Source organism: Pezoporus occidentalis, unplaced genomic scaffold (genome assembly GCF_034315485.1).
Source record: "Pezoporus occidentalis ecotype Australia unplaced genomic scaffold, CSIRO_AGI_Poc_V1 ctg115, whole genome shotgun sequence".
NCBI classification, from domain to species: Eukaryota; Metazoa; Chordata; class Aves; order Psittaciformes; family Psittacidae; genus Pezoporus; species Pezoporus occidentalis.
The window spans coordinates 1621939-1635639 of record NW_026912940.1 but is presented as its reverse complement, the minus strand read 5'-3'; the positions used below and the strand labels follow the sequence as shown (position 1 = coordinate 1635639).

Here is a 13701-nt window from a genome sequence, read left to right as displayed (position 1 = left end):
TCAGAACTGCTAGCTAATATTCCATCATATGTAGAGATGTATCACATAATGCTACAGAATATATACAGTCTTCTATGAAGAAATAAAATGTCATAGGTTTGTGTGGCAGTCTAAGGTAAGCACACAAAAAATAATGTATTGGAATTTTACAAACTTCCCCATAAGTCTTAATTATCTGTACATTTCAGAACTACACAAGATTCCCCAAGGTGATATAGACACACATTCTGAAGGGCAATATCAATAGTCAACAAATGAAACCTTCTAATTAAAAGAACATTTCATTGTAAGATATGCAATTTGACTAAACTGCATACAAGATCCTTTGGGTTCACCATATTTAGGAATTTATTATGACCTCTAGAAAAGTAATTTTCTTTTGTAACAGATACATATATAAAACCACAACATTCTCTCAAGAACAGACTTGGAGAGAGGCAAGAGAAAGAAACAGAAAGACAGAGATGTAGATTCCATTTTATTCTATACACTGAAGTTATTGCCTTGATTATGTTCAAAACTAAGCTGCTTTCACAGGCATGTATAATTGTTCCCTGGTAGTGATTTACCTTTGAGGTCAACATGAGGTCATGCTGTACCTTGCTAATGACGAAAGCACATGTGTTTGGGCCATGCAACATTGTTCCTCCCTTATCCTTCAAGCTTCTAGCATTTTGGGGAGAGATCCTGACAGGTCCTTTAAAGAAGAGTGTTCAAAAAAGCAAATATTTCAAAAGTCAGGTTTTACATTTGTAGATTCAGATTTGGAGTTTAAAACAGGTGCTTTATAAGAGAATGTACTACCCTAATGAGAAGAAGCTTCTATCACTAGAAATAGTGCTCAGTGCTACCTTGAGGCATAAAAATTAAGCAGTCCAACAGCATTTTATTAAAATACATATACTGTGACTGGTTTGGAGGGACAAAATTCTGAGTTCAAAATAGTTATAGGCCTCATTTTGATCAAATCTTATCTTGAAATATTTTCTGAAACAAAACCATAAAATAATAAACTTTTCATGATTCCAAAAAATTTCTTTTGACACAACTATTATTTCTCTTTGATGATCTTTTCCTGTACCTGTTATCTAAAAGAAAAACAGTGTGATAAAAAAGCAAAAACAAAAAAAGAATTTCACAAATTCCTAACCCTTGACCCTGGCATTAGCCAATCTAAAGCTAATCATATATCCCTCTGCTCATTTTTCCTTCAGCTGTGAGGAGGGAGTGGGGAGAAGTAAAAGAAGGAAAAGAAAGGAGAGTGAAAAATATAAAACACTGTTCTTTACTTGCTGCCTCTCCAAAGAGTAAAGATTATGCAACCAAGCTGAAATTTATTAAAACAATTTATAATCCTAATATATCAAAAGAAAGGAATGAAAAGTATTAGCACTTAGCTGCAAATTCAGCAAATCCACAAAATCATGTCTTTTTTTGTCCTCATGTTGTATAATAAAGCTAGGCTATAAGAACTACAGTGACAAGAAACAGACTGGGGAATCATCTGTGAACATATACAGAGGTACAGCATAACTCTTATCATCTCAGGTATCTCCTGCTGCTGAAAAGGCCCACTAAAACCATTTCAAAACAAGCAGAATTATTAGTAGTAACTGTTTTGAGAAACTCTATGTAATTGGTGGTTCTGATTTTCAATTACATTTACTTTTAACCTTTTTTTACCTTTAACACTCATTATAGCTTTTGATATGAAAGATGGAATTTATGAAACAATATTTGCACATTTATTTTATTTCTTTCTTAAATTCAAGTCTTCGGTATTTTCCGTTCTTTGTAAAATTCAGTGTTTAAAACCCCAAAAATAATTTTGGCGGTTTAAAAAAATTGGTGTATTATTAAAATAATTTCTTATAATTAAATTTCAACATGAAAAACTCATACTGCAAGTCACAAACAGGCAGTTATATGTTTGTAATAAGGTTTATAAGAAGTCCAACTTCTAATGCACACAGGTAAGTACCTTTATCCTTTAGCTATTGCTTCATTGTGTAGAATGTAGAAGTTGCCTGCTGCTAAAATTCAAGGCTGAACCAAGCCAAGAAGCAGCAGATGATTATCACAAATGTAGCAATTTCTTAGCAACAAATTTAGTATATTGGAACTCAGCATTAGGTAGGGAAAAAAAAAATGACCCTCTGAGCATTTTCATAATCAACACTGATTTCCCATTACATGTTCCAGCATCATATTCCAAAAGCCTTGTTAGAACCCTCTTACGACTGTTACAGGGTGATCATTAAGAAAACACTCTGGTAACAACTATATATCGTTTCCTATTTAACCACACCAAAAAAGCTCAGAGGACTACTGCACTCCTCAGAACATCAATCAAGCCAACTGTCTGAAATCAAAGCATTCTGACTCAACTAAAAATTGGCACAGATTTAGCTTCATAAAATGCTGTACAAGGTCCTGACTTCAGGTAGTTGAAGTCACAAGATCTGGATATTTATTTGTTAGACACCTCTGTTTATGTTGTGTTTTATTAAATTACAATCCACACCAACCATATCTGTTACTTACAGAATACAGTTTTTATAGTATTTTCCCTAGGAGTACTTACGTGAATTTGTCAGTTAAATATGCCTCTTAGAGGGAGTCACTAATAGTCTTTACTATTATGCATAACATGAGGATTTAAAACCATTTTCAAAGAATGTTACCTCCAGTAAGTTTCCTTTTTTGTCCTAAGACATGGACTTACTGAAGAAAGTCCAGCAAAGGGTCACTAAGAAGATGAAGGTACTGAAGTATATGAGGAAAGGTTGAGAGAACTGGGACTGCTGCACCTGGAGAAGAGAAGGCTCAGGGGGATGTCATCAGTGTATATAAATGCCTGAGGGGAAGGTGCAAAAAAAGAAGGTGCCAGGCACTTTTCAGTGGCGCCCAGTGACAGGACCAGAGGTAATGGGCACAAACTGAAATGCAGAAGATTTGCTCTGAAGATCAGGAAACAATTTTACTGTGAGGGTGCCTGAGCACTGGCACAGGCTGCCCAGGGAGGTGGTGCAGTGTCTCTACTTGGGAGATACTCAGAAAGATTCTGGCCATGGTCATCGGCAACTGGCTCTAGGTGACTATGCTTCAGCAGCAGGGTTGGACCCGATGACCCCCAGAGGTCCCTTCCAACCTCATCCATATTGTGATTGTATGACAAAAAGTTGCTGTAAGTTGTATTTCACCACTCATTTCACCCACAAATTAAGTATGCAGGCCACCCACACCCTCCAAAAAAAAAAAAAAGATTTGAAAACCACAAGCAAACCCTATTCAGCATTTTGCCCCCTAATTTACATTTCATTCAACTGGAATGTATCCATGAATACCAGAACCCACATTATTAATACTGTCAAGATATGAGATGTAAGACAAGAAAGGAAGTTGATAAAGAACTGAACTTTGATTACCAACAGGTGAATTCTCATTGAACACACACGTTGCAAAATACTTAAGAATATTTTGCATAACACAGAATGCTCATTTTCTTCCCTCACTTCACATGCACTGTGGTTCCCTCTTCCAAGTTGTAGAACAGCAATCAGACACTAATGTAAGAAAACAGAAGTGTGACTAACCCATCTCCAATAACTAAATATGCCAATATTGACCTTGTCATTGAAAGACTGTCATTACATTTGTTCCCAGTTGGCAGTGCTTCCATGTTTACAGATAATCTAGCGATAGTCTTCAGTCTTCTAGCACACAACAGCTGGTTTTAATTTATTTTTTTTTTTTTACCCAGTTCAGCATCATTCTTGAATGTTCATGCAATAACATAGGTTTTAGTAAAGGTAAACAAAGTGATTACTTCAAACCTGTTGGTTGCTGAAGAGTGTAACAACTTTTCATGAAGCCACTGATATGGAGAGAGTTTTGTTACATGAATTTTTGATCAGTGAACAGAGACAGCTTCACCTGGACAGCCAGGCAGTTGACTTTGATAAACCATCCCTCTCTTAAATTGGAAAATCAAGTTATACTCCCTTAACACTTATTCTTCGAGATGAACAGCACACTGACACTGTGGATGTGCCTATACGTAATACCAGACTGTTTCTAATAAATACACTAGCACTACATATGGGACAGACCTCTAAGTTTTTCTGCTCCACTGATGGCAATATAAAAAAAAGTCAGTGCACTGCCCTCTTTCCAAATTCCTTGCAGTCATTCTGACTGATCTGAGAGGATCCCAGTGAAATGTGACTGCTTCAACTTATTCAGGCACTTTCAATACCATGTCTGTATGATCCCTGAGGCCTTTACTTCAGATCATCTATTTTAGCATTCCACTTTCATTTTTCTTCATCAAAAAATAAAGGGCACTAAGCAGCTTTAGGACACAATTAGAATTTTGTAGCTGTCCAAGATGGAGAGGTGTAACATGGATTAACATTTGCCCTGAAGACAGTCACTTCATCAAAGAAAAAAAACTTAGCAAAAATGACAGTGCTCTGAGACTATGTACACTGACCTTGGCAGGTTGACCACAACTACACCATTTCCAAAGACCAAAAAAAAACAGTTCCAAAATTCAATTAGAAGTGCTGATGGAAGGATGATGGTCTTGAACACCCACGCTCTTGATGACCTTGTGGTATTGTTACTTGGCCTTGCTTTATAAGCAGGGAATGCTAGGCAGGCATTTGAAACTACATGAAGCCATAGAAAGCACATGTGAAAACTTTTCTCCTCAAAAACATAGAGAACTTAAGTAAGCCTTAAAAGTTCTCTAATGAGGGCTCCTCATCAAGTACAAAAAAGCATGTTACCAGTGGCAGAAAAAGCAAGACATACATAATTTTAGGGAAAGGGCACTGTGAATATCTTCTTTGCTCAGCCTGTAGCTGTGCCTGGGATTGACCCGACCCAGGTGTAGGACCTTGCACTTCACTGTTGAACTTCATGAGGTTGGCAGTGAACTTCATGACCTTGGCCAGTCACAGCACACGCCCAGCCCCACTTTGCGCCCCACCCTGACTGACCCTGTAAGACCCAGCTATGACCTAGCAAGACAGAGGAATGCTTAACTGTTGTTGAAGGTACTCTGAAATTGCATAGCAAGTTTAAACAACATTTTTAACCTAATACAGATATGGTCTTTGTACATAAAAGTCAAGCACAAGTCCTCCTTATTGCATGGGTTGTCAAATTCTCTATACCAACTTTCAGATCAAGCATATAAGTGAAAAAACAAATTGATGAAAATCACAGTTTGGCTAAAACTCTGCATTTCTTGCATCTTCTCTTAAAAAAAAAAAAAAAAAAATCACCTAAGAGGTTGTACTTCATATGAATGTGTACACCAAAAGTCATGTGAGCTATTAGTATTTCTCCAACTTTATTCAAATACTCAGGGCTGCAGGTAAAACCTACTGCTTTTGTGAAAATGCCTCTCACCTACAATAAACTGGAGGCAGTCTGCTTGTATTACATATCACAAAAAGCCTGTGATCACAAGAAGAGTTATATTTTCAAACCAACTTTTTGGAACTGGCAGTTACAATCTATATGAAGAACTTGTTCTGAATTCTATTTAGTGAATAAACATTCTAGCACACAAAAATCTGTAATCTTGATTGTTATTCGTAAGTATTTACAACCCAAGTTTTCTTCTCCAATGGACAGTAAGTCTTCTTATACTGCCATGTAAATGATGTGGAAATTTCTTGGGGGATGAAGATACCAAAACCAGGCGTCTTCGCACAGAAGACTCAGAACTGGGGAAGAGATCACATGGAAAAGAAATGAACAGCAGATGTTAAAATTTCTTTAACACCACATTACTGTAATTGTTGCACAAGATGGTGCATTTCCAACTTGTCTTCTAGAGTAAATAAGATCTGCAGGGATGCTGTGCTTTTGGCCTTCGAGAAATTCAGCCAAGATGATTGCTGGATATTGTCACAGACTGCGAGGTTATATGGGATAAATCCAGAATTGCTTGCAAAGTTCCTCAAATGACTGTTTTGTGATATGATTATCAATATACTAACAGGAAAAAAATCTGTTTCTTAAGTAATGCTTCATACAAAGTCTGTAGAGTAAACCCACCGAACAATTTCTATGACTTCTCATATGCTTCTGCTCACACAGTCTTCACTTTATGTGGTGAAGTCTGCTCTTTCTTTTGCATCAGCTACAAGACCCTAGCAGAAGTCAGTCTGCTCAAACAAGACACACACAACAGATAATATTCTGTTCTGAAGGTTCAGTGATGTCAACTAACATAGTATTATGAAGCATTTAATATTGTATTAAAATATTTAATAGCTCCTGCCACTAACTTAAATTGAACATGCAGAGTCCCAACACCACTTGCATAAATACTTGTAACTGATACCTGGATAGGACTGTAACACTTCACCCACTGATGAACATGTCATCCCAAATGAAACCTGCATGTTACACTTCCACAGAAGGTCTCACTCAAGAAGGCAGGTCAGAAAAGCAAACTCAAACTCAGAACTAGAAATGGCAGCAAAAGGTAATAGTACTGGAAACATGGTAAGTAGGCAGCACTGAGTGTTATTATTCTTTTGAAGAATAACACTAACATGCTTTTTGTGAGGCTCCTGAAATCTCCACGATGCGTATTTATCAGTATCAGTGTAGTAGGAATAGCTTCAGCCACAGTAGCATGCCAAATGACCGTCCTATTTTATAGTTTTACCAATTTATTAGTTAGTAAGGAAGAACATTTTAAACAATACACACAAAATTGTCCCTACTGATATTTTTAATTTATTCAATGCCTATTTGGTAATTGACAGAAACATAATTCAATCTCTTTATTTTTATGAAGTTGTTGAAGAAAAAAGACTAATCAGTTGAGAAATATGCAGATTCAGACAGTAAATGCTAGAAAGGATATATTATTCTACAGCATTCAGGAGTAAGATTCAGGCTTAACTAGGGGTATGGGCCCACCTAAAAAGTTTCACAGGTTATCAAATGTAACTTTCTTGTCCTTTCAACAGGAACATATAATCCACTTCTTTAAATCCTTAAATGCCTAAAGTGTTAGATCATTTCTAGGTATGAACATATGCCAGCATTTGTACTGTGAGAAGTCTCACTGTTGCTTTTCATTTGACTAAACCAGGGAAACATGCTGGAGTAAAACTACCTTCCTTATCTCTAAACAAATGTTTCAAGTCCAAAGTTGTCTTTCTTCCTTTGCTAAAGGAACTTCAAAGTCAAAATTAAGTTCCAGGTTACATTAATTACACCCTGTCTGGGCACTACCAGTACTGTAGCAAGTAAGATCAACCAGAAATAAAAACATATAGCACAATTTCTAACAGACAAAGCACAGTATCCCTGTTGTTGCTATCTCATTGTCGTGGTTTAAACCCAGTCAAGCAACTTGTTCACTCACTCCCAGTGAGTGGTGCTGGGCTGACAACAATCGAGGCCCCTGCCCCCCCCCCGGGGCTCTCCCCTTCCCCACTCCCAGAGGAATGGGGAGGAGGATCAAAAGGGTGCAACTGCTACGGGTTGAGACAAGAACAGTCCAGCAACCAATGTACAACACAAATCACCACCACTACTACCAACTACTACAATGATAAGAGAAAATAACAAGGGGAGAGAATATGATACCACGGGCCAAGAAACGAGTCCCACCCGGAAGCCCGTGTCCTTCCGGGTAACTCCCAGTTACCCCCCCTCCTCGGGCAAGACGTGCTGTGGTATGGAATACCTCCCTGGCTAGCCCAGGTCAGGCACCCCATCTCTGCTTCCTCACAGCTTCCCCTCCTCCCTGGCAGAGCATGAGCCTCACAAAGTCCTTGGTCAGGGTAAACACCACTTAGCAACAACTGAAAACATCACCTTCACCAACACTGTTCCCAGGCTGGAAGTCAAAACACAGCACTGTTTCTTCTTTTTTCTCTTTTTTTTTTTTAAATTTTATTTCTCTTGGGAGCCTTTATGGTTGTAATATCTAGGCATAACACTGGGTAATTATGCTGTCCATTTCAGAAATCGTACAATTTCACCCAAAACATATGTCAGCTCTAGAATGTTGCTTCTGTAGCTGTAACTTATATTAAGGACCAAAAGTATGATCTCTGTAAAATACAGAGAAGGAAAAACAAAATCAGAAAAAATGTTTAGTGGAACACTAGTTAGACTGCTTTGCTGCATACAACGAAATCATAATGAAGATTGAAGTACGAAATTAAAGGTTTGTTTAGACTACCCCAGAAACAGTTGCAATATGGCAAATTAAAGTTCCACTAATTTCAAATGTCATCTCAAGGAGAATTAATAAAGTGTTCACAGTTATCTGGAATTATTTAAAAATCCTATCCTTGTGGCTATTCCTACTTGAAGGAGCTAGCTAAGTCAAAATAACATGCTGGTTATCACACCTCACACCAAAGCTAGACACACTAATGACTTCTGCTTCCAAAACACACATGGAATCACTCTATTGAATTTTTCAAGCATGAATGAGATTTGCCTGCCAGCAGCTGCATCAGAACAAGCACTTTTTTAAAATGAGAGAGCAAGAACAGCTAAATCTGGCACTGCATATCAGCCAAGAAACATGCAATCTCTACAGCTGTGGCCCTACAACGTATCTCAATGCAAGACTATGCCTTTATCTAATGTCAAATGGAGGTGAAAGAAACCCTCTTCACAGATTTATACAACAGCTATGTTTGCTTTTCAAGAGCAATACAATCACAATTCCACAAGGGATTCTTTAAACCAGTTCCTGATAATGGATTTGTAAAGCAAATAACCAAGAGAAAACAAAAGCCTCAGTTCTACAAACAAAATAATTCAGAAACAGCACATTATTGTGTGGTAAGAATGCAAGTATGTACCACTGTCATCCCAGATGAATATTTTGCACTACGTCTTCCCAAAAATCTGATTTCTGGAAGACTTGTTTTCTAAAGCACCATCTTTTGATAAGAGGGAGGCAAAAGTACCAAAAGAGAGAACAGCATAGAGAGCAAAACCTGAAAAAATCCTCTTTCTTCATACGGAGGCAAAATTATTAGGGATAAAAGAGCACAGATTGTAGGAAGTATTCCACTATCTGTCATTGCATATCTTCAAAAAATATTTTTATAACACAGAACATAAAGAAAAAAATGCATAAGAAACGCCAAACACATTTATAGTATCAAAGAGCACAAAATTTAAAAGGTAGTGGAACAGGAGCAGACAGTTTTGCTCAAATGCAATCCATCTACTTCAAAATTCATTTTCATATGCTATGAATTCCTCATCATGTAAGTTTTTCACACCTAGTTGCCCAAGTTTCACTGAAGTAGTTAGTTATTCACAGTAATCCAAGAGGTTTAAAAAATACCAACAAACCCTATGTGGAAAATAGAAATAGAAATAGAATAGAATAGAATAGAAAATAACATAAACTAGATGAGTTGGGGGAGGGGGGCATCATTCCATCCCAGCACACCCAGTCAGTTGCCAGCACCAACAGTGAATGCTCGGAGCAATGTAGAGATGTTCCAGCTGCTCCAGCCAATGAGCTGGCTTCATTTGGAGCTCAGCTCAGATGCCTCTATACAAAAGCCTGTAGCATGGGGAACAAACAAGAGGAATTAGAGGTGTGTGCACGTCTACGGGGGTATGATATAATAGGCATCACAGAAACACGGCGTGATGGCTCCTAAGACTGGAGTGTTGGAATGGAAGGTTACAGGCTCTTTAGAAGACAGGCCTGGCAGGCAGGGAGGGGGCGTTGCCCTTTATGTTAGGGATAGGCTGGAGAGTATGGAACTCTGTCTGGGGACAGGTGAGCAGTTAACAGAGAGTTGGTGGGTCAGGGTTAAAGGGAGAACAGCTATGGGAGACATTACTGCGGGGATCTGTTACAGATCGCCTGATCAAGGAGAACCTGCAGATGAAGCACTCCACAGACAGGCAAGAAAAGCCTCACGGTCACAGGCCCTTGTTCTCATGGGGGACTTCAACCACCCTGACATCTGTTGGAACAAAGGTACGGCCCGGCACAAGCAATCCAGGAGGTTTCTCGATTGTGTGGAAGACAACTTCCTTCTGCAAGTAATAGAGAAGCCAACAAGGAGAGGTGCCATGCTTGACTTCATGCTCACCAACAGGGAAGGGCTTGTTGGAAATGTGACGCTCTGGGGCAGCCTTGCATACAGAGATCACAAGATGGTCAAATTCGAGGTCCTCAGGACAGTGAGAAGAGCGTGCGGCAAGCTCACTGCCCTGGACTTCAAGAGAGCAGACTTTGGCCTCTTCAGGAACCTGCTTAGTAAAGTTCCATGGGATATAGCCCTAGAGGGCATGGGGGCCCAAGGCTCTTGGTTGACATTCAAGGAACACCTGCTACAAGCTCAGGAGTGTTGCATCCCAACCAGAAGGAAGTGCAGCAGGAGGGTCAGGAGACCTCCCTGGATGGATAAGGAGCTGCTGAGGAAACTTCAAGGGAAAAAGAGGCTTATAAAAAGTGGAAGCAGGGACAGACAGCCTGGAAAGAATACAAGGATGCTATCTGGGAACCTAGGGATTAGGTTAGGAAAGCTAAGGCTCAGTTAGAATTAAAATTGGCTAGAGATGTGAAAGATAACACGAAGGGATTCTATAGGTACGTAGCGAATAACAGACAGATTAGGGACAACGTGGCCCCCTCAGGAACCTATCAGGAGTACTAGCTACACTGGAGAAGGCTGAGGTTCTTAATGACTTCCTTTCCTCAGTCTTCACTGGCAAAGGCTCTGACCAAACCACCCAAGTCTTGGAAGGCAGACACAGGGACTGTGAGAATGAAGACCTTGGGCCCACTGTGGGACAGGATCTGGTTCGAGACCATCTTAATAATCTGAACGTGCACAAGTCCATGGGACCTGATGAAATCCATTCTTGGGTCCTGAAGGAGCTGGCAAATGAAGTTGCTAGGCCGCTGGCCATCAGATTTGAGAAATCATGGCAGTCAGGTGAAGTTCCCGATGACTGGAAAAAGGGAAATATAACCCCCATTTTCAAGGAGGGGAAAATGCATGACCCGGGGAATTACAGACCAGTCAATCTCACCTCTGTGCCTGGCAAAATCTTAGAGCAGATTCTCCTGGAAGGCATGCTAAGGCACATGAAAAACAACAAGGTGCTTGGTGACAGCCAGCATGGCTTCACTAAGGGGAAATCCTGCCTGACCAATTTGGTGGCCTTCTATGATGGGGCTACAGAACTGATGGACAGGGGTAGAGCAGTTGATGTCCTGGACTTGTGCAAAGCGTTCAACACTGTCCCACACTACATCCTTGTCTCTAAATTGGAGAGACATCAATTTGATGGATGGACCATTCGGTGGATAAAGAACTGGCTGGATGGCCGCACACAAAGAGTTGTGGTCAGTGGCTCAATGTCCAGCTGGAGACCAGCAACAAGTGGTGTCCCTCAGGGATCGGTGTTGGGACCGGTCTTGTTTAACGTCTTCGTCGCTGACATGGACAGTGGGATTGAGTGCGCCCTCAGCAAGTTTGCCGATGACACCAAGCTGTGTGGTTTGGTTGATACGCTGGAGGGAAGGAATGTCATCCAGAGGGACACTGACATGCTTGTGAGGTGGGCTGATGCCAACCTTATGAAGTTTAACCATGCCAAGTGCAAGGTCCTACACCTGGGTCAGAGCGATCCCAGGCACAGTTACAGGTTGGGCAGAGAAGAGATTCAGAGCAGCCCTGCAGAGAAGGACTTGGGGTTGCTGGTCAATGAGAAAATGAACATGGGCCAGCAGTGTGAGCTCACAGCCCAGAAAGCCAACTGTGTCCTGGGCTGCATCAAAAAAAGCTTGACTAGCAGGTTGAAGGAGGTGATCCTGCCCCTGTACTCTGCTCTTGTGAGACCTCACCTGGAGCACTGTGTGCAGTTCTGGTGTCCTCAACATAAAAAGGACATGGAACTGTTGGAACAAGTCCAGAGAAGGGCCACGAGGATGATCAGGGGACTGGAGCACCTCCCATGTGAAGACAGGCTGAGAAAGTTGGGGCTGTTCAGCCAGGAGAAGAGAAGGCTGCATGGAGACCTCATAGCAGCTTTCCAGTATCTGAAGGGGGCCTATAGGGATGCTGGGGTGGGACTCTTCATTAGGGACTGTAGTGAAAGGACAAGGGGTAATGGGTTAAAACTTAAACTGGAAGTTTAGATTGGATATAAGGAGGAAGTTCTTTACTGTATGGGTGGTGAGGCACTGGGTTGCTCAGGGAAGCTGTGAATGCTCCATCCCTGGTGGTGTTCAAGTCCAGGTTGGGCAGAGCCTTGGGTGACATGGTTTAGTGTGAGGTGTCCCTGCCCATGGCAGGGGAGTTGGAACTAGATGATCTTAAGGTCCTTTCCAACCCTAACTATTCTATGATTTTATGAAAATAAAATAAATAGAAATAAAAAATAAATGTATGAGGATTGGCAGCATTTGCCCTCCAAAAGTTACTTTTCCCTCCCATTGGAAAACAGAAACAGAATTTTCCCCAAGCTGATGGCAACATATTACTCTAAGACCTGATAGAAGATATGAGGGTATTTAACACACAGATCAGTACTTCTCCCTAAAACATGATTTTTTTTTTAATTGGAATATTACAATAAGAAAACAGTACCCTTAGAGCAGTCACTGTAAGAAATCATGAGCTGTCTTGCAAAAATTCTTAATGCACTTTAAGATTTTGGCATCAAAATCTGGACAGAATACATTTTGTGCTCCAGTCTTCTACATTACTGCTCCATACAGGGAAAGCACAATCATCTTTGTGAGAAACACTTAAAAAGGGACACCTCTTAGGTTAAGGCACAAACATCTGGTCACTGATGATCCAGTTTTGCAATTAAATTGAGTCCAGTTCAGTAATGTGCCTTTAGAGTATTCTCAGCATTCAACTAATATGTTCTCAATATTCAATTTCAGGACAGTTAAATTATCAACAGAGGTACACCAATTAAAGCAAAATAGTTCTGCCATTGTTTCATTTCCTTTTCCAAAGTAAGGGAAATAATGACTAATTATTCAGACAGATCTATAACCAATGTTAACTTCTGTGGCCTAACTTATAGAATCATAGAATGGTTAGGGTTGGAAAGGACCTTAAGATCATCTAGTTCCAACCCCCCTGCCGTGGGCAGGGACACCTTACGCTAAATCATATCAGCCAAGGCCTCGTTCAACCTGGTCTTGTGTGTAGTCTGCCTGCAGCCCGGATCAGGGATATCACCAGGGCGCTCCCCAACCTGGTGCACCCGACAGACTACTACCCGCTGCTGGTCTTCCAGACAGGTGGGGAGGAAGCTGCTTCCCGCAGTCTGAGGGGGATGAAGAAAGACTACAGGGCCTTGGGGCGGATGGTCAAAGAGTCTGGGGCTCAAGTGATCTTCTCCTCACTCCATCTTCCACTGATGATGTGGGAAGGAATGGGAAGATTCAGTTCATAAATGATTGGCTTCGAGACTGGTGCTACAGGCAGGGCTTTGGATTCTTTGATAACAGCTGGTTTTATAGGGCACCAGTCTGGACAATGACAAGCAAGAAAGGTTTGTCTCACAGAGGCAAAAGGATGCTGGGGCACGAATTAACAGGGCTCATTTGGAGAGCTTTAAACTAGATTCGAAGGGGGATGGGGTTGTAGCTGGGCTTGCCCCAGTGGGGCAGCGCTCCAGAACTGATGAAGACTGGGAGGC

The 13701-nt window shown here is 40.7% G+C and overlaps 2 protein-coding genes across 7 annotated transcripts in view; one reads left to right on the top strand and one right to left on the bottom strand.

Moving 5' to 3' along the window:
• Positions 1 to 13701, top strand: part of DGLUCY (D-glutamate cyclase) — a 185476-nt gene that overhangs the window by 76826 nt on the left and 94949 nt on the right. The window lies entirely within an intron of this gene.
• RPS6KA5 (ribosomal protein S6 kinase A5) overlaps positions 1 to 13701 on the bottom strand; it is an 84590-nt gene that overhangs the window by 33259 nt on the left and 37630 nt on the right. The window contains exon 2 of one of the 6 annotated variants that reach the window (XM_062638386.1): positions 570 to 697. The exons of the other annotated variants lie outside the window; for them this stretch is intronic. Coding sequence (XP_062494370.1) covers positions 570 to 641 — 72 coding nt within the window. The 5' untranslated portion in view covers positions 642 to 697. The remainder of the gene's footprint in view (positions 1 to 569; positions 698 to 13701) is intronic. 6 annotated transcript variants of the gene reach the window in all.